Here is a 21578-nt window from a genome sequence, read left to right on the forward strand (position 1 = left end):
TACCGCTACATGTATGTTACCGTTGTGTCGTAATTTCTCAGCTTGGATATGTTGATCTTTATCAATTATTTTTCTCTTTTAATATCACACTATTCTTTTTAATAACAATATGAGACAAATAGTTCACAGAAAAAATAACAAATAAAAATAAAATGTTTATTTTATTCAAATTTTAACCTCGACTGATGAATACTTTCATTAAAATTATTAAAATTTTCGCTTATTTTATATAACAATCTCATAGATTTTGATATTTAAAAAAAATGATTCAGATTAGATCTATTTTAATTTATGGTATATCTTTTTTATCGTTAATGTTACTTCTTTTACTCTACATACTTGGAGCTGCTCGTTATATTACGGATTTTGAAGAAAATACTTGTGATATGACATATATGTTTGAATTTCCGCAATATGTGGTACGTAAATATAATATGAAATTTGTTGTAATTAAAAATATTAATAAATACTACCCGATTTTATTTTAATCCTCTTTAAACATTCAATTGCATTATGCCAAATTATACTAATTATACAATATTGTGATTATAAGTAACTATTAATTTGGATTAATATAATGTTATTATGAAAATTTAAAAAAAATTTTCATTAATATTAATAGTAATTGTTTTTTAAAATGAATAAAAATTATACAAAAATTTATATATTAAATTTGATTAAAACTGTTTCTATTAATTTTCATGTTATTGCTAACTGATTTATAACTTGAAGAATATAATTAAAAAACTAATAATTACAACAATCAAACATTATATATGCTTTTATATCATGAAGAATGTTATTTTACTATTTACATTATTATGATTTCATATGATATAAAAAGTTTATTATTAATATCAGAGAGTATCCTTGGATAATAAAATAGAAGAACAATATCCTAGATATGGATTATATGCTTATGGAGAAGGTTTTATTACGGAAAAACTTAGAAGAATGTATTTCTCAGGAATACCAATACTTTTTATACCAGGCAATGCTGGATCTCACGAACAAGGTTTTTGTAATTCATGCATAATATTGTAATTCCTTCTATCTTGGATGAAAATTATTTTTAATATATTTACTCTTTTTTAGTAAGGTCTCTTGCTTCTGTGAGTTTGAGGAAGAGTTTAGATGGGACACCATTTCATTTTGACTATTTTACAGTTTCATTAGGAAAGGATTATTCTGCTTTATATGGAGGTATAAATATAAATAAAATATATTTTAAATAATTCAAATTCTTGTTAAATATACTGAGTAATAATTTTTCTATAATATAATGTACGAAGATAGTTATTAAAATTTCTTAAGAATTTGCTTAATATGTTAAGGTATTAATTGATAAATTTATTTATTCATCCAAGGTGTACTAATGGAAGAGACTTTATATGTTTCATATTGTATACAAAAAATTTTAAGTTTGTACAAATTTAATGTAGAGAATATTGTACTGATTGGACATTCAATGGCAAGTATAAAAATCATATACTTATAATAATTATAATAAAAATATTAAAATATGTTTCTATCTTGTTAGGGAGGCATTATAGCTAAGGGTTCTGTCTTATTAACACCAAATATAAATGCTAGTGTTGCAAGTATTATTATTACTTTGGCTACTCCCCATACACCAATACTAGTATTAGACAGTACTTTTGCCAGTTATTATCATAACTTAGAAAATCGTTTAAAAGAAATTAAAGATGCTGGAACAAGTGTGATATCAATAGGAGGTGGACCACGAGATGTACTTGTGACCTCAACACAAATTTTAGATTCCACAGCTGATATTAATATCCTTTCTACTAATATACCAGATGTTTGGAAATCTACAGATCATTTATGTATTCTTTGGTGCAAACAATTAGTGCTCTCTATTGTACGTTTATTATTTGACTCTGTTAGTATTTCTGAGAAGCCTCCTAAAATCTCTTCCTCGATTGATAAAAAATTGCAAGCTGCATCATATCATCTTCATCATGTAAGAAATTTTATTAATATATTTGATGTATAACACGATTCCTAATGTAATTAATTTTACAGCGTGCCTCGGGAAAAAGATTATATGATTATAAAGAAACAGTAGACTTTGAACTTGGTGGTGAGTGGATAGAAAATATTCAAAGGCATTATACATGGAGTAATAAAAATTTATCTAAAAGAACATCCCCTATTTATCTTATGGTTAGACTGAGTGGACAACCAGAGCATTTAACTATTGACACTGTAAACTTAGAATCTAAAGATTGGTTGTTTGTATGTACAGCATCTAGCATACAAGGGCAATCAAGAGTTTGGTAATAATACTTTTTGTTCTGTTTTTACATAAAAACATACCATATTGAAGTCATTATTTTATAATAATAAAATATAAAATATATAATATATATCATCTTTATGAATTGTGTTTATTAGTAACTGGGGTTGGAACTTAACGAATCTAACAAGAATTTTACCAGATCCTGTACATTATCTAAGAAAAACTGTTGACTTAAATCTTCAAGAAATAAAATACCCTGGTGTAACACATATTATAGTAAGAATTGATCAAAAAAATTTTAAAAAATATGTTGAAGTAAATGTTGATTTGTATTCTTACAATACAAGGCTTATACCTATTAGAGGCAGTATACCTCTATTGAAAAATTTATTTGTAAGACCTAAAGTAAAAAAATCTGACATTGGGCATATCAGATATTATGCTACTTTTGATAATATTATAGATGTTATAACAGTTGAACTTGTAGCATCTGAATGCATAGACATAAATGCAAAACATCATGCAGTTGTTGAATTATCTGAACCATGGAGTATTGGTGTTACACAAATTCAGCATTTTACAGTTATGTAAGTATAACTATATTTTAAAATATAGTATAAATTCTATACTAAATTTTTAACATTTTAGAGATAATGGACCAAAAACAATGAAAGTCCAAACCAGATATAAATATTCTAACGTTTCTGCAAGTTTAAGAATAACTTTAGATCCTTCATGTTCTTATACAATTAATATTCAGAAAGGTGGTATTATAGATCAAATTTCCTGTACTGTAAGAGATCGTTGGTACCTTCTATATACCACAATTATTAGTTTACTTTTAATATTTTTATCGATACGAATTAATCACAACCATGAACAAATTCCAACAATAATGGTGACAATATTCCTCTCATTTTATTATGATTTAATGTTTGAATGTTTAATTGCTTTGGCAATTCTTTCTATATTTGCCATTGGACTATGCCTTACTATTATATTCCTTGGTTCAGTAGCACACAGTATTGCTGTTAGGTAAGAATATATAATTACGTATTTGTAGTATATTAAATTCTACAGGGTTAATCAATTTTTTTTATTAGGTTTCTAGCACGTGTAATAACTTATTCAATGACAACATCAGATTGGCTACTTGGAGCACTAAATCAGTTGCCACTTATTACAACGATTCTTGTTTTATCTTTAATTTCTGGAACTTGTGGAGCTTTAGCTATGTTAATTTCAGTTTTTTTGTATTTTTTAAATTTGATGAGAATGTATGAAAATTACTTAGAAGAATTGTTAATGGCTTCATTGCAACATTTCAACTGGCCAGTACGATTTAGAAATATGAAAGACTCTAAAGAACACGAAGATACAAGGCAAAAAATATTCAACCACCTTATTCTTTTTCTCCTTTGGTGTTTTACTGCTGTTCCAGCTATACCGTCTGTACTCGTTTGGGCAAAAAATTTTAGGTGTGTACTTGATATTTACATTACATATTTATTCATGTTTATATGTATGTGAAAAATTTAATATAGTTTAACATAAATTTGTTGTATGTTTGTTTTAGTTATGATAAGAGACTTTCTACCGAGGATCCTCTGTTATATCAAAGTTGGATAGTTTTAGTAGCATGTAGTACTTCAGGGCGGTTACAAATTCCTCCTAACTATCTTGGCATTCGGTCACGAATATTATCCAGTATATTGTGTTTCTTAGGTTGGATTGTACTTTCAATGGGAGCTGCATCCCGTCCACCCTTTTATCAGTATTATATCCCACCTATCACTGCTGGAGTTTCTAGTCTTATTACATTAAATTTCATTGTTTCATAACATATTCATCAAAGGAACCTCTGATGTACGAACACTTTGTATAACACATATCAATTTCGTGTTTATACATTGTGTCTAATATATGCTATTTGTATGAGAACAGTTTATTTAAAAGAAAATTGAATCTGTAATATAATAAGAAATAAGACTATATGGCAATTATAATAACATGAGAAAAAATGTTAAAACATTTAAAGGTATGTTTTACTTACCATGAATTAACACCATTATTTTCTAATAAACAACTACTTAAACAATTAGGAATTCTTTTCCACACATCACAAAATAAATGACTTTATTTATCATTTATGAGAAAAAGAGATATACAATTGTAGTATATATGACCAATATTTGTGTATGACATATATCATCTAATAACCCATTTAAGGGCACTGTGTTATTTTTTATTTTTAATACATCAATACTCGAGATTTAAGACAACGCTTATACAATAAATTTTCTTTATTATTTATCATTAATTATTCTCCAATTACTTAATATACTTAAAAATAATAATAAACTGAATACATTCAGTTAAAGTAAACAAAATTTGACTCAAATTTTATAAAATGCATGGTCTATTTACTGTTCATAAGGCAATGATATGCACATTTATGTAAATTAACAGAACTCGTAAATAATCATGAGATATACAATTCTTTATCATAAAAGTATGACAATAACTTAACTATACATATTAATAATATAATGCCCACTCATTTTCTTGTAGAAACGTATCTACTACTTCTTTCATTGCTAAATTAGGGATCAACTGATCTTGAGTTAAACGAACTCTGGTAACTGGATCAAAGTGTCCTACCCTTTCCAAATGTTCTTCAATGTCTTTTCGTTCATATGTAATTCCACTTGGTGTAATTACAGGTTCTTGCAAAATTTCAAAACTGATCTTTCCACATAAATAATCGGGTACTTCTCTATTCTACTTAATGTATTCATAAAAATCACACATAAAACATAATTATATTTATTTGTATTTAATTAAAAAGTTCAAAAAGAATTAAAAAGTATACACTCACCCTTCTTCTTTCATCAACTTTTGCAAATAAATCATTAAGGCGAGCTATACATGTATCCCTCTTTTCTTCTATATCTTCTTTTTGTCTTGCAAAATCTTTAGATGTAGTTTCTTCTTCAGTTTTATCGCTTGTATCTTTTATTGTTTCTTGTTCTTTCATAGCAGCTAAACTTCGTTCAGCATCCTCTACTATTAATTGATTCAAGTACGATTGTAATTCAATATCTTGAATAATCCTTTGTTCTTCCCTTAATTGAAATCGACGTTTCCGTGCTTGTCTTAAAATACTAGTCATATCATCTCCATAGTTTAGTTTTTGTTCCTTCGCCAAATCCACAGCTATGCCATTATTTGAGATCAGTAATCGCACAAAGGATAAGTTTCAAATCATTGTAAAAACCATGAATATATAATTACAAAATATTTCTATATAACCACATTCTATTGATAATGTCATTAAAGTGTAATATAAAATTAAAAGTATTTTTTAATAACAAATGCAAACTATTTTTTAAAAAACCATAAACTTACATAATTTCAGTGAACTATGAAATTAATCAATTAGTACACATATAATGTAAGTCTCACCCCTCTCCAGAGAATATAAAAAATGATTATACTTTTGAATTTATAATATTTATTTTAATAATTATGAATATTAAACTCAAGACATTAAAATTAAAAATATTAAATGTATTATTAACAAAATTTACAACCATTTTATTAGAATTATAGGATAGTGATGAATCAATTATCTACAACTAAATCTCTTCAGAGCAAACTAGATTACGGTAGATGTTATTTGACATTGTCTGGACTTATTATACAGTTAATCAATTTAATATTTGTAATTTGAGAACAATAATTAACAATATTTTTTAACAATATTCAATGTATACACAAAAAGGAAGGATGTATTTGCATTCATTAAAACATAAAATTTATATGTTATATATAATAATTGCTAAAAACATGTATGTGTATATAGCAGATATTCAACAAATAAATGTAATATTCTTTGTGTACAGTGTTAAAGTATTAAATAAATATTATTATAATATTTGACATTCTTTAATTTGTATAAAAAAGAAATTTACAAGCATAATCAAATAAAAATCTAGGACCAAAGCTTAGTACAAAGCATGTTCAAAACAAATTTTGATCCAGACACTGCTATGTTCTAATTCCTTATCCATGGTTTAAAAAAAAGAATGAAATTTCTAAATAAAAATATAAGTACGTACCTCTCTGTAAGGGTTTGACAGCTTCATCAAAGAGTTCCAATTCCAGAAGTGCAAGACCCAAGAAAAAATGACCCTTTACTAAACATGGATCGATATCGAGAGCACGTCTGCAGTCTTGACATGACAATTCCCATCGTTTCAATTTCAAATGACACAACGCTCGGTTCGTAAAATATAACGCTTGGGATGGATTTTTAATCTGCAGAAATGAGATGCAGTGTTGTAATTTGCTTGCATATACTCATAATGACACTCACAATTGCTTTGGTGTAGCAGTACGCAGCATCCTCATACTTATGAAGATTAAAAAGACGATTTCCTTGCTCCTTCAACTCTTTGTCGGAGAGGTTGGCGGTTGTAAACATTTTACTCATCATACAATAAATTTTATCTTATGTAGTTATCTTCCTACATAGGAATTGTCGTAGATCGACACTCTTAATTCTCCTTAGAGAAAATATGAGTTGTATAGTTAAAAAATCGACCAACAAAATAGTATCATACAACTTTAAATAAATATATGTTCCTTCGCTTTCCTCATACACTTGATAATCATTGACCGAAGTATGACAAGTATATAAACAGAGCTGAAGGAAGCTGCTTTCGACATAAAGCTACATTTTCAAGAAACGTTTCATGCTTTAATACATATTCAATGTCTAATATTTTCTAATTTTTATCTAAATTTTGATATTCTATATACTTTTTGCAATTCAAGAGAATTGAATTTACGATAAAATAGATAATTTCTCTTCCTATTGCATATATTTTTCTTCATAATTTCGAAAAAATATAATTAGCAATATAGGAGACAGAAATTTATATACAAGATGTTATAATTTATAACGCATCAATTTGTTAATGTTGTTATTGAAACTATAATGTAGCCAATTTTTTTGTAATTATAACCCTATGTATGCATTATATGCAACGAGTGCTTCGTAAGAAATAAACATTGTTTCATTTACCAGTTTTGAAAAGATATTTTATTTTAATCGATAATTACAAAATTAAAATGGAAATATTAGAAAAAGGACGTGTATAACCATAAAAATGTAAATATAAATGTAATTCGGAGAATTATTAAAGAACTTTTAGCATTTACATATGTGTTAAGAACTTGTAACATTAGTGATTAAATAATTTTAGTTACTTAATCAAAAAGTTTTTTATAATAATGTCTAGAACTTATGTTGTTTTCATACTGTATATTCTTAAAATAAATATTTATTTATTATTTGTACATTTTAACATTTTCTTGATCTTAAAAAATAACAATCATATTGTACAGTCATATTTTTTTTATTGCAATTTTATATTACTTTGCATTTTATACATTTTCATTATCAATTTTTGATATACTGTATATAGATATAGGCTTTTTAAAAATAGGATGAACTGAATACTCTACAGTAATTCCCATTTTGTGCTTGAAAAATTCAAACACTTTTTTTGCCATCAATTTATTATTTTGATGTACTTCTGAATGTTCCATGTATTCATTGAACTATAAAAATAACAAAAGGTAGTAATAGTAGATACAAAATTCATAAGTATATTAACATAAAAAAACTAATGCATACTACTACAAGTGAATATACACTTTCACTTCCATTTGATAGGATGTGGTTGAATGATTTAGCCAATTGACAGTACATTTGTGGTAGTATGAACAAATATTTTTGAATTTGGTGTACAATAAAAATCATTACCTTCATCCATTTACATTCAGAAATTTCTCTGTCACACATTTTAATGTTATAATTAATAGGAGACAAATAAAAAATTATATATATATCAGAACAACTAAATGCATAGTCATGGGCATGTCTGAAACCTATTAAACATTTTAAAGTAGTTTCAATACCAGTTTCTTCTAACACCTCTCTTTTTACAGCTATTTCTAAATCTTCTCCTACAATAAGTAAAGAGACAACTATCAATTTCTTAATTAATAATACAATAATAAAATATTAATAATAAAATTATGTACCTGGTTCTACAAAACCACCTGGCAGTTTCCAGAATGGTGCTTTATTTATATACTTTTCTTTAATAACTAAGAGCTCGTCAGTTTTTTCGTTATATACAAATGCTCCAACACCTAAATTTGTATGAGCATAATGTGGAACATTGCATTTTTCATCTGTCGATAACCATTGATATAATGTAACATATTCTTCTCGTGCATGATGAAATTTAAATCCATTCTTTACAAGTATTGGTACCCATTCAGAGTGTGGTAAATGTACACGAAACCATATTGTGCGCTTTTTATTTTTTATCCACTCTTTTAAAGAAACTATAATTAAGTTATATTTAAAATACAAGCATAAATTGTATAATAAAAATTTTTGTACTGAATTTTCCGAAATGTTTTCTAATCTCGGCAAAAAATAAAATACTTAAAAACTTTTGTAATACAACAAATATTATATATATTACACACCTGTAAGACGTTTAGTAAATTCTTCAGATTCACAAGATTCTTCGTTCGAGTCGACAGTTACACCATTATAATGATCGTTTTGTCCCTTAAAACTCTTCGAAGCCATAAAAACGGAAGTTTTAGTATAATACGTTGTATAATACAATATAGGGAAAAAAATAATACGAGATTTGGGAAAAAATTGTTTGCGATTTAGTACCGTGATAACGTGACAAAGTTTTGATATTACAATACTGTGCATTCGAATATTCACGAGTCTATACAAATGATAAACATTACCGTAAATAGTCTTGTGATCTAGTCTCGTAATGGTGCATAAACACTTCTGGAAGTCTTTACGTAATACGAATTTAAATTTTTTTATAGCGATATCTGCAACATAAACGTAAACACAATGTAACATTCTAACCTAACTCTGTTATTATAAAAAGTTTAATAATAAAGGTATTATGTAATTTGTAATAAAATATCTTTTATTCTGTATGTAAAAATAATTCTTACTACTCACACATGTACAATATATGTATTTATTGTACATAGTGCCTTGATTTACGTATGTATCGTATCGCGAAAAGTGTTTAAAAAAACTTATTGAACAATTATTTTTAGTCTTATCATTCTCTTATGTGACCTACAAATTAGTGTAAACACATTTAAAGATGACTTGATTTTTATTATAAGATTTTTGTAACAATTATTATATTGCATAATTTAATATTATACATGAAATATTATACTTGTTCATTAAATACGGTAATAAAAATATGCGTAATTCATTTTATATACCAAGCAGTATTATAAATATGTATTTATATCTTTTATTCAGTCTATTTGAAGTAAATGTTACACGTTCGTTAAAACAAATATACAACCAGAATGATAATGATAATATTATAATACAACTGAACAATAAAACTTAAAAATATTAGAGGGTACAATCTTGTTTTTTGTTAAAAAATAACTCCATATCCTTGTACACCTTTGTAGTAGGAACATTATAATGAAGAGCCTCGCAAATGCGACAATAATGCCTTGAGATGCTACCGAAATAACCATGTTCATTAATTACTTCGTAATATCTACGCCATTCGTGATACTCGAGATATTTGTCATCGTGACGATTAAGATACTGGATATAGTTTGCTAAAGCGGCCGGGTTAGCGAAATCGCTAACATGAAGAAACGAATAAGGCGGTAATAACTGCTCGCAATCTTTCTTTGATGCACCCATTATTATCGGTATCGTCATTTTGTGATAACCGTTCCAAAATACTTTTTCCGTTATGTATTCCTTACAGTTCGAATTCTCGAAAGCTAGATAGAATTTGTAAGTATTTAAAGCTAAGCAATCCTTATCGAAATGACCCGGGCATGCAGTCCTATTGCCGTTTAGGCATTTTCCGTATATATCTAGATCCTTCCCAAGAATCGATTTAAGCTTATTTATGTAATTCCATCTTCCGTTCGTACCGGCACAGTTGCTACCCATTACAGCAACAAGTTTCGTCTTCAATTTTTGAATAGAACTCTTTGGAAAATTTTCATCTTGGGAATTTACGAAGGATCTGGAAATTACTCGGCCGTAAGGTACCGGTACATCGCTATCTGTTCGATAGGTCATCGACCAATTAAATAGGTCATTATATTTCCACACTTCTTGATTTCCGTAGAGAAAAGTGTGCATTGGTGATTCATCAGTCAAAAAGATCCACCTTTGATCCCATCGGTGTCTAGTTGGCAACTCTGACGTGCTTTTTGTCAGATGTAAATGAAATACAACCGCATCTGCTGCGTCTAAATCTTTTGACCGGTAAGTTAATATACATCTTTTTACCGAACAATTTTTCCAAGGTGAAAATCTAAAAAACAAATTCAGGTCAATGAAATCATGATACTTTAATTTTAAAGCTAATTAATTGGAAAATTTAATACGTATCGGTATCGTTAAACTAATAATCGGTTTCTTTTATTTTATGTAATGTATTATGATAATACCAATGTTTTATTAACTTATTATTTGTAAAACGTTTGATGTGTCTGCGTTCCAAGAATTTTCCATGCTTCCAAATTAAAATCAAATATGGCAACTTTTTTGCATTAATTCTCGGTGATGGAAAATGTCCTTCGGAAGAGAAAAGCCACCTTCCAAGCGAAGTCATTTTACTAATCTAATACAGATAAAGGCGCGAGTTAATGATATGTCGTAAGTACCAAGCGGAAGCTGTCAAGGGGACCCTACAATTGAAGAGATCAAAATCAATTGGACGCTCAAAGCCACTTTCGTGACTGTGAATTATGTCTTCCATCTCATGACAGCTAGCCTTCCTTTCTAGAATACAGACAGCATGTGTTTACGATTTTGCGTGAAAAAAGTTACTGGGTGTCAGAATATAGGTGTGCAAGCAACATTAACTCTCTTATACCGTGATATTATTTATATACATATAAATAGGGATTTATGTAAACAAAATTAAAATAATCGTCATATAAAAATAAATGTATACAATATTTAATTGTTTGAAATCGTGAGAAATTCGAATCTGAAACAAAGTAGTTTTTTTATGGAATTTAAATCTAAAATTGAAGACAGGCATAAAATTACAAAAATCAATTCGACGTTTCGATCCTAGTTTTGGGAAAATTAGTAATTTCCCTAGTAAAGGGAAATTTCTTGGTTCTATTTTTGATCGAAGAAATAATATATAACATTGTATATAATACATTTACACGTGACCAACCAACCTAAGAATTTATCAAATAAAAATGAAAAGTTAGATCCATACTAGAAGTGGGATGGAACCAAACATTGAATTCAAAATGAGAATTTATTCTTATATCATAGATGTCGTGATTATTTGTGTCGTCCGGTCGACATGGGTCCCCGATTCAGCGGTTCCGGTTTTCAGTTTTCAGCCTTTGTAATTGACTGACACGTGTTTTTATTATTCTATTTCTTCTTGCTAATAGGTATCGAAGACAGTTATATTTTTCTCGTAATCCTTATAAGGATCTGAAGTTCCTTATAGCACTACTTTTAATTGTGCGTAAAAAAAAAAAAAAAAAAGCGTACACCAAAAAAAAGATATTGTACAGAACAAACCGTTCGACTTCTGCATTCACCCCGCCAAATTCCATCAAACTGTTTACAATATCCTTTTCTTTTGCACAATGGCGCGAAGTCTGACAATGTCAGTATACCAAAACCGAGGAAATCAAGTATTTTTATTTTCATGGTACAATTAAAAGAAAGGAGTGTACTATTTTAATTAAGTTTCGCGACAACTACACACAAACGTACCTGCTTGTCGGTAAAATTTCGTGTCCTCATTGGTGTCATCAAGACTTCCGGGGTATACTTTCGAAGTTCCGTCTGTCCTGTGGATGTTTCCTTATCGATTTTCTTATCGATTTTTTCATTAACTCGGCTTAGTAAAATAATAAAAACGGCACAAAAAATTGTAGAACCAACGCATAGAAGCAGCAGGCGTTGCACGTATCGCGGAATTCTGAGCATCGTACTTTCGAGTACTTCTACGATGGTAGGAAGTGCTTAGCGAAGCATATCGGTACTTGGTCTTGACTGCGTTTCTGTTCTTCACGGAGCCGTTTTTCCGTTTTGATAATAAGAGTCATTTAACGCGTTGACTGCCATGTTATATACCCGAATTCGAGCCACACTTGGATCAACAATTCATTTGCATATATCCAGTTGAGTAACATTCATATTTACTCGGTTAGGAATGATATTTACATAGTGTATGTTTGTACGTAATAGGATTCAGTGTGATAGGATTGATAAAACAATGATGAATATGATTTATTGAAAATATTTTAACACGTTGATTGTCATATCTGATCGACGCGTGAGTTTCTCTAGACTTTTATTTACATATCCGATTACGAGTGAATTTATAAGAGTATCGAACAAAAATAATACAATATTATATAGTATACAGTAGATCAGACTTATCAAAAACAAAATTATCTCACATAAAATTATTTTATATAATATTCTTAGAAACAGTGTTAACCAAGCTGCGGTTGCGTAGAGTCTGTAGGAGTCCTTTGCATTTTGTAACAAAAACGCACCTTAATTTGAAGTTCAATAAAATATACAATTGGAATCCTTTTAGACAGTCCAAAGGCTAAGAGCATACATTGTCCTTTGCTCCAATAAGGAGTGAACGTATAATTATTATGTTTTACGTTTACCTTTGTGGTGAATGCTTTTGAACGCAAGCCATTGACTTTACACTTTACGTTAGAAAAATATTAAGATTGAATTACTAGACATTGTATACATATGGATTAATGTGATCAAATGGTCTGGTAGGACTCACGAGGGAATCTTCCGTGATAGTCAACGTGCTAAGGGGAACAAAATTAACGAACTAACAACGATCATTGTGCGAAATATTCATGTGTTGCGATAATAATACGGTGAAACAACATGAAATGTCGTTGACAAGATAAAGACTAACAAAAACAAAGGATGGAAGGGAAGCAAGATGTCTAGAAGAAAAAAGTAATTCTGATCAACGGTCGACAAGACTACCTTTGATATATGCTGTAACTGATCGTTGATCTCGATTGTCTTGGTTAACCAAGTGTGACGGTCCTCGGTATAGTAAGTTGCGAACGTTATTTCCAGCAGTGACAAAATATTACAGCTTTTTCATCATTTAAAAATCTCAAACGGACGGAATTAATGTTTGAAGTAAATTAACTTAAACGGAAGTTTATACTTTTAACTTCTTAAGTTAGTTTTTAAAACACTCTTTTGAACGAAGCTGGTATTTTTCGTTAATATTAATATATATGTATATATATATATAATGCCATAATGTAACTCATATGCATCAAGAAACGCAATTTGTTGTCAGTCAAAATTCTTTTTTTGCCTGTGATTACTCCATTAAATAGAGATTTTTTTTTAAAAAGTTCTTTGATCTTCGCGACTGAATGCAATATTAAACAAAAAAGTATAGTAGTTTTAAGCGAGAGTATATTGTTGACAATTCAACTTTGTTTTTAGGTCCTTTTCAGGAAAGTACATCTAAAACTTTAAAACTCATTTATATCACTAAACTAAATATTTCACTAGTTGAAGATTGTTTTGCATTTGATAATGCAGATAACACAATGCTTGTGGATTATTCTACTTTTCAGTGACATAAGCTAAACATCGCACGCGATTTCGCTTCTTGATGTAAATCATGCGTAAATGGGTTAGTACGTGTACACCAAGATTTTGAAGTTAGCGGTTATCTGTAACCTGTATCATAGATAAAGGATAACTATCATAGACAGGTATATCATTAGCTTTTAACGAGGCACTTGCAGCACCGCGAATGGCAAGCCACATTACTAAAGAGAGAGAGGGAAATCTAAATCGCAGAATATCCAAACCCTCGCACCAAATCACAGACGAGATATAGAATAGATGTTTCATCTTATGAAAGTTGGTGTCAGGATCTGTGATACCAACCTTGTAAAATATTAGTGGTTTTGAATTGTCATTTTAAATTAAGAATGTTGATTTTAGATATTGTATTCAATCGAACTATCGAAATTAATGAAGGTACTACACGTGCAGATAAGATATAAGATAGATATTAGGCAATATCTTTTCGTACACGGATCAGCTAAACAATCCTCCAACAATTTCCGTGTCATTTTCAATGATCGATTTGAAATAAAATAAAATTTCAACATTATAAGGGGTGGAATTTAATAAAATGTATCAGAGTTAAATTCAAATTCTTATGTTTTGTTAAAATATGTAAAGTTTTCTACATTCGTATGCGTTACAGAAGCTTTCTATGTTACAGTATTATATTTATTATATTTTAAGAAGCTATTCTAAATATGCGGTTACTATCTAAACGGTTAGGTAGACCAACCCCTCTTGTTTACCGGTAGTGACTATCGATAACCCGTGGTTTCGTTTAAAAAAAAACAAAAATAAAAAAGTTTCATTAACATTATTAGTATTATGTATGCGTTTCATTGCTATTCGAACTCAAATCGCGTTATTTTGATAAGGGCATTCCCCCTCAGTGGTGAGAGATGAACATACAGTTATGTCGTAATAGTTTTTTTTAGAGTTATCTAACTTTTATTTTACTAGGTTCAATAGGACTTTACCGATTTCAGTAATTCTGTTATAGAATCACAGAGGAGTTTCAGTTAAATAAGTATAGTTAGATATTGGATGAAGATACCATTTTTTACGAATGTACCAATTCTTTCTTAATACCAGTTCTACGGTCGGAAACGGAAAAGATAATCAATGCCGTGAGTCGGTGCATCATCCGTAAGTACAATGTCAGCCATAGACTATATGCGAGTAATGATGGATTCGCCATTTTCGCTAGAATCGCCATTTTTATACGAAAAGATCGCTCTAAAATCATTGATATTTTACGATGTCGGTATTTTAAATCGTATATCAGTAACTTTCGTAAAATGAAATTGTATACCTTGTATGTGACATTGAACGTTGCGCATTTCTTGTGAAAACTTAATGCACGTTGTTATGACATTTCAATCATAGATGTCGCGTTAGAAGTCAAGATATTGGTCACATGTAAATGTCATCTAAAGTCCTGATTACCTTTTCGGTTATCCGCACTGAAAAATATCAGCGTACAGTACTAATCTAATAGAAACATTCTAGCGGGCTCTTTTAGAAACAATAATCGAATTATTTTCCATAATTATCAACATTGAACATAAAATTACCATTGATTATGCAGCAATACTCTTTCCGCAATTTTTATAGTTTGATCCATTTTTCCAGGGATGTATTAGGACCGATGTACTGTAAATCGAAACTCGCAAAGATGCGACAAATTTTCTGTATTTAATTCATATTTTAAACACAGCGTTGTATGTAAAATATATTTCTTATTGTACATACTTTGTGATTAATGAAATTCTTGGAATTTTAAAATGTGGCTAATTTGCATGCAATCATCTTATTAGTTATAATGTCTAAATATTATTTCATTCTACAATCTGTAATATAAATTATGCGACAATAATTTAAAAAGAATTTTCGTAACAAATGTTATAACTGTTACATGTTACTGCAAAAAACATTTTATTATTTGTAATGATTACAAATTAATAGTGAATAAAATATCATTACTCGCATATAGTCTATGGTTGACATTGTACATACGGATGATGCACCGACTCGCGGTATTGATTATCCTTTCCGTTTCCGACCGTAGAACTGGTATTAAGAAAGAATTGGTACATTCGTGAAAAATGGTATCTTCATCCAATATCAAAGATTACAAAGAATCAATGAGAGTATTGAGTAATTTAAATGAGAGAAGCACAAAACTAAAATCAAATTTCAAGGTAAAAAGGTCGAGTTCAAAAGAAACAAAGCAAGCTGTAAATACAACTACAAAAAATAAGGTTATAAACAGTTCAAAAAGTAACAAACATAAAAATACGAAATTGATTAACAAGAAATTAATTAAGGAAGTTGTAAAAAAAGCGATCGTAATGAACAAATCAACAATTCAACGACCTCGAAAAAAAACTATCTGTGGATCTGAAAAAGTGAACGTTGCGAAATCCATAAACCACGTGGCCAATAATGAAGACTTGAAATTACACGCTGAAAATATTATAAAAAAGAGTGATGATAAAATGTTAAAGCATGGATTAAAAAGGAAACATTCCATAAACGATGGCATGCAAAATAATAAAAATGTAACTGTTAATCAGCAGTTACCGAAATTACGAAAACGAAGGAAACTAAATGATACTGAAAAAAGTACGAATACCTTAAATTTAAATGATTTATCAAGAGAACACATATTACAGTGTATTAGTGCTATTTTTCATCTAACGGAAGAGCAACTAAAAAATAAAAATGCATTATTTGAAGGAGAACATCATCCGATATTGATGCAAGTGACTTGTATAAGAGTACCGAAAACACCAAGGAGACAAATGAGAATGTAAGTATAAATATTTAATTCTAGTCATATTATGTATCAATAATTTAAAAAAAAATATTTTTATAAAATTCTGTTTTAATTCTCGTTCAGCTGATCGCGTGACGTAGTGGTGTAAAATAATGTATACGAACTTTTATATTTAGATATTAATTATTATTTAATAATATTTATAATATAGAGAAAAAGGGAATCTATTAAAAAAATGCATATACTTTCTAAATATGTTACTTATTTTATTTATCTGTACTATGTATATGTAATAGTATTTATTTTTATATGCTATTTGCATATATATCTCAGGCAGTTTATACATTTTGTATTGTATTGGATTGGATTTATTATCATTTCTTATAGATATAGCATCTTGGACATTTTTAAAGTTCAGTCGACAATGGTCAATTTGGTGATAAAGCCTTTATTTCATATCTTCAATAGTGGTAACGACATTTACATGCAAAAATGAATTTATGCAGTTACTAGCACTAAGTTATAGCACTGTTATAGCACTAAGCTAAGCTATGCAAACAAATAGATTTGCTAGTTTTTTATTATGCTTAAGATGCCAATACAGGTCAAAATGACTTGCCTTTGTATGATCAAGAATTAAATTGTAGAATGCAAGGAAGTGGACATTTACAGGCAAAATCTATTTAGGCAGTTTAAAATTTTTGTTTTCAATTATATAAAGTGTTCCAAGTTTTTTTCAACAAACTGCAAAGACTTACTCTATAGGTAAAAATAAGAAAAAAAATTATATAAAATTTGGCAATCTATGTTTTGTTACAGAGTTATGAACAAATATTGTATGCATGAAATATGTAACAATACATTTTCATCACAACCCCCAGAAGATTAACTGTGTTTATCTGATCTGCGTAGTTATATTTTTTATCATCTGGTAACAATTCGGTGATGTTAAACCTGTCTTAAAATTTAAGTTTCATAAATGTATGTCATAATCAACAGCAAGGTTGGTCACAATATGAATACTAAATTTTCTTATTATCCTTGTGAACGCTAAATTTTCTTTTTGAAGACATTATATAAGAGTTTCTTTTTAATATTTTCAAAAAAATATATTTAAACATACAAATGGTTTAATACTTCAAGTAATAAAAAATCTACCTTGATTTTCTCGCACAGCAGTTCAAACATTACCATCATATAAATCTTGCACAAAATGAGTATCAGTGCATTTATTAAAGGAAATATTTTTTGCATTTCTGTACAAGATGTTAATTTACTCCATAGTTAAGGACTAATTGCTCGTAAAAGTATTAGAATAAATAAGGATATTAGGATGATGAAAAACCTGTAATTACACAGACCAGATAAAGACAGTCAACCTTTTGTGTGCAGTGATGGAAATTATGTTGTTACATATTTCATATGTACAATATTTGTTTATAACTCTGTAACAAAGTATATATTACCAAACTTTATAATATATTTTCTTTTATTTTTGAGTATACTTGAGATAAAATGTTGTAACTGAAAACACTATTTAGAAGAGGAAATGCAAATTTTGAGCAATTTTTCATTATAACAAAAGTCTCAGAAATTGAAAAAGTTATTTCCATTTGTTAAATGTTCTTAGTAGATTAAACATTCTGTTTTGTATAAATTTGAGACTTTCATTAATGTAAAATTTGGGCTAAATGGCATTTGTGCATTTGTACACTTTTATCTTTATTTATTTCTGATGAGAGGTCTTTGAAGACCATGAATTGAGATTATACCTATAAAACTATCTTTTCTCATTCTCATGTTGCTAAGACAAATATAACGACTGTAAGTATCTTTTCAAGTAAATGATTCCATATGAAAACAATTAACAAACAGATACACTTTGCATTCCCATAAGAGAATGTACAATGTGTAAAAGTTAATCACATGTGCTATCTAATACATAATTTATATAGCTTATGTGCAAGTTACAAATGATTATACTTTTATAATTACCAATGGATCCTTATGAGGAATCATGATTGCATTTTTAAAAATGATATATTTTTCATTTTGTAATTAATAGTTTTGAATTAATAAAATGTATTTAGCGTTATCTATTTCTTTTTCAGATTATTACCATATTCAATAGTTTCATCAAATGAGGATGTTGCACTTTTTGTTGGTGATTTACAACGAGGAAGACGAAAAGATTATGAGCCAACAATCGAACATTATAAAGATCTGTTAAACAAACATAATTGTACAAGTATAAAATCTATAATTCCAATGAATCAAGTGAAAACTGAATATGATCAATATGAATTAAAAAGGAAACTCGTGGCCAGTTATGATCATTTTCTAGTAGATGGAAAAATTGCTGGCCACCTCTCTCATTTATTGGGAAATGAGTTTTATAAAAAAAGAAAATTACCAACATCTATTAGGATGCAGAGTAAAGATTTAAAACATGAGATAGAATATGCTTTGAAAAAAACTTGTATGCAATTGCATTCTTGTGGTGATACTCATATAGTTCAGATTGGACATACATCCATGGCAAAAGAAGAAATTTTTGAAAATGTGTTAACAACATGTAAATATTTATCTAAAAATTATCCAGGAGGTTGGGCTAATATTCGTTGCGTCCGTATTAAAACAACCAGTAGTCTTGCTCTTCCTATTTACACAACACTAAGTCAGTTTTATTCCTTATATTAAATCATGGTAAAGGTTATTTTTATAGGTTTATTCATTAATAAGTTCTTTTTTTTTTCAGAGACTAAAAACTCTGTTAAAATACCAGTAGTGCAACTTAAGAGACCAAAAGCATATCGTACAGTAACAGGTGAATTAAGCACTATATCTGGTAATGCTACTGTAACTGTTACTCCTGAAGGAGATGTTACCATTAAAAAAACAAAAATGTATTAAAAACTAGTAGAATTGTGTGAATAAAAAATTATAACATTTTGTGTATTACTTTATTAAATCTAATAAACAAAGTTAAAAAATTATTTTTCTACTTATTATAATTAAGTTTACCTAAACATTCTTTTACAATGATTAAAAATGTTTCATTATTGCACTTTAAATATTATGTATCTACTTGTGTATATTGTATTTCGTTAAATGTTTTTTTAATTTTAATACATATGAAAAAAAACAAGCACAATCTATGATATTAATAATTAATATAAAATAGTTTGATCTTTCTTAGAAATACTTTGGTATCCATTTGCCGGCATTGTTGAAATATTGTTGGGAATACCATTTGTATTCTGCATGTAATTGTATGTACCAACAGCATTTGTAACAACTTCAATTTCTTGAAAGTTCTGAAGTCGTTGAATATCTTCATCTTTTCTTAATTTAGTATTGGGCAGTTTTCTCAATTTTATAATTTGATTTGGATCAATATTCAATTCTTGACAACATACTCGAATTAGTGCCTTGTATGTTAAGTCACTTTGAGGTAATTCAATTTCTATGAAATCTGGATCAGGAGCATCTGCTACACGAATCTTTAATACTAATTCTAAAAGTAAAGGGAACCGGTATAACATTTAATTTGATTGTTTTTACTTATTGATATTTTTACACAAAAGCAGGTTATAATGAATTTCTTACCATCTAGATGTAAGCCATTGTTTCTTATTTTAGGAATTGCTGAATCTCCCTGTATAAAATCAGTTTTAAAATGTTTGGGTACTGATGAGTCATTTAAACCCAACTGAGAATCCATGGACACATCCAAAAGTTGCAAAATTTGTGGATTAGTACACAAAGATTTTGGAGTTTCTCCATATACAGATCTTATACTTCGATCTGCACCATTCTTTAAAAGTAAAGCTGCTACATCTAAATAACCCCTCTTGCACGCCCAGTGTAAAGGAGTCCTTAACAGGGTCACATTAATTATGGGATTACTTTAAAATTTTTAATATTTGTATGAATTGATTATATGCACATATGAACAGAAATTACGTATTTACATTATTAAATTTAGCACTTTAAACCGTACAATTAATAGTAATAATAAAGATATAGAAACATAGTGTAACAAATTATTAGAATAATACCATGTATCAACAAAGCGTGCATTAACATCAACACCTAAATTAAGTAATTCTTGAACTGCTTCTGTATCACCGTCACAAGTTGCTTGTCTTAGACGTCCTTCTAATATTCTTATTCTTTCCATATTATCATAAGCAGAAAATAAGTCTACGGGTTTTACATTTTTTTCCATTTCGAGTTTATCTTGGACATTTTGAAACAAATGCAGAGAACGTAATTCAGTGACAAACTCGGTTACTGTTCAAACTCGGTGCTATCTAAGCGCCTCGAGTGGTAGTTTATAAGAGCTATGCGATGAATGTGTTATATATGATATTTTGACAAATTGAATATATGTAAATACACTAATTGAAAATTTTATAGTTTTTATTTTAAACTTAAAAATATTAACTTCTTTCTTGTAATAAATCAAAATAATCTAAAAGAATTGTATAATTTCGTAAGGTAATTAGTAATATAATAAAGATTCATTTTATATTAGATTAGAATAACTATTAACTTTTATATGACAATATTTTTTATTCTATAATCGATAATCTTTATTTTTGTCAATTTTAGTTTGTGATTTAGTACACTTTTTGAAGAATTTTTTTTTTCTAATACGTTAGTATTTAATTTTGAAACTATGTTCAAAAAAGTAACATTTCTGTATGTCGTTCCACGAGAAGATAAAAGTTCAATGTAAACAAAACTTGTCATGTGACCAAAATTTCATTAGCTATATATCGATGCAACGC

General features: G+C 28.5%; 6 protein-coding genes across 9 annotated transcripts; 2 read left to right on the top strand and 4 right to left on the bottom strand.

Annotated features, from left to right (window-relative positions):
* Positions 1-101: 101 nt before the first annotated feature.
* Positions 102-4361, top strand: Pgap1 (GPI inositol-deacylase). Its single transcript, XM_076315242.1, has 10 exons — positions 102-419; positions 862-1015; positions 1096-1203; positions 1368-1475; positions 1545-1984; positions 2047-2300; positions 2419-2850; positions 2912-3298; positions 3367-3741; positions 3840-4361. The coding sequence occupies exons 1-10, from the start codon at positions 264-266 to the stop codon at positions 4102-4104; spliced, it is 2679 nt and encodes an 892-aa protein (XP_076171357.1). The 5' UTR covers positions 102-263; the 3' UTR covers positions 4105-4361.
* A 152-nt stretch (positions 4362-4513) lies between these two features.
* Stub1 (STIP1 homology and U-box containing protein 1) lies at positions 4514-6945 on the bottom strand. Its single transcript, XM_076315248.1, has 4 exons — positions 6642-6945; positions 6385-6583; positions 5142-5479; positions 4514-5044 (listed from the first exon to the last, which is right to left on the bottom strand). The coding sequence occupies exons 1-4, from the start codon at positions 6759-6761 to the stop codon at positions 4802-4804; spliced, it is 900 nt and encodes a 299-aa protein (XP_076171363.1). The 5' UTR covers positions 6762-6945; the 3' UTR covers positions 4514-4801.
* Positions 6946-7606: 661 nt separating this feature from the next.
* LOC143148063 (uncharacterized) lies at positions 7607-9442 on the bottom strand. Of its 4 annotated transcripts, none has more exons than XM_076313942.1 (5): positions 9335-9442; positions 8834-9205; positions 8378-8674; positions 7968-8299; positions 7607-7891 (listed from the first exon to the last, which is right to left on the bottom strand). In XM_076313942.1, the coding sequence occupies exons 1-5, from the start codon at positions 9369-9371 to the stop codon at positions 7715-7717; spliced, it is 1215 nt and encodes a 404-aa protein (XP_076170057.1). In that variant the 5' UTR covers positions 9372-9442; the 3' UTR covers positions 7607-7714. The 4 variants fall into 4 exon arrangements, with proteins under 4 accessions (XP_076170057.1, XP_076170056.1, XP_076170058.1 ...); XM_076313941.1 differs by having other exon boundaries at positions 7612-7891; positions 8378-8686; positions 9335-9436; XM_076313943.1 differs by having other exon boundaries at positions 7612-7891; positions 8378-8686; positions 9342-9430.
* A 163-nt stretch (positions 9443-9605) lies between these two features.
* On the bottom strand, positions 9606-12700 carry LOC143148286 (alpha-(1,3)-fucosyltransferase fut-5). Its single transcript, XM_076314480.1, has 3 exons — positions 12132-12700; positions 10844-11001; positions 9606-10692 (listed from the first exon to the last, which is right to left on the bottom strand). Exons 1-3 carry the CDS (start codon positions 12345-12347, stop codon positions 9759-9761), a joined length of 1308 nt encoding a protein of 435 aa, XP_076170595.1. The 5' UTR covers positions 12348-12700; the 3' UTR covers positions 9606-9758.
* Positions 12701-16041: 3341 nt separating this feature from the next.
* Positions 16042-19778, top strand: LOC143148285 (uncharacterized). Its single transcript, XM_076314479.1, has 3 exons — positions 16042-16815; positions 18894-19459; positions 19541-19778. Exons 1-3 carry the CDS (start codon positions 16109-16111, stop codon positions 19693-19695), a joined length of 1428 nt encoding a protein of 475 aa, XP_076170594.1. The 5' UTR covers positions 16042-16108; the 3' UTR covers positions 19696-19778.
* Positions 19738-21182, bottom strand: LOC143148287 (ankyrin repeat domain-containing protein 40). Its single transcript, XM_076314481.1, has 3 exons — positions 20844-21182; positions 20392-20660; positions 19738-20299 (listed from the first exon to the last, which is right to left on the bottom strand). The coding sequence occupies exons 1-3, from the start codon at positions 21011-21013 to the stop codon at positions 19953-19955; spliced, it is 786 nt and encodes a 261-aa protein (XP_076170596.1). The 5' UTR covers positions 21014-21182; the 3' UTR covers positions 19738-19952.
* Positions 21183-21578: the final 396 nt, after the last annotated feature.

The sequence above is a fragment of the Ptiloglossa arizonensis genome, chromosome 6 (assembly GCF_051014685.1).
Source record: "Ptiloglossa arizonensis isolate GNS036 chromosome 6, iyPtiAriz1_principal, whole genome shotgun sequence".
NCBI lineage: Eukaryota > Metazoa > Arthropoda > Insecta > Hymenoptera > Colletidae > Ptiloglossa > Ptiloglossa arizonensis.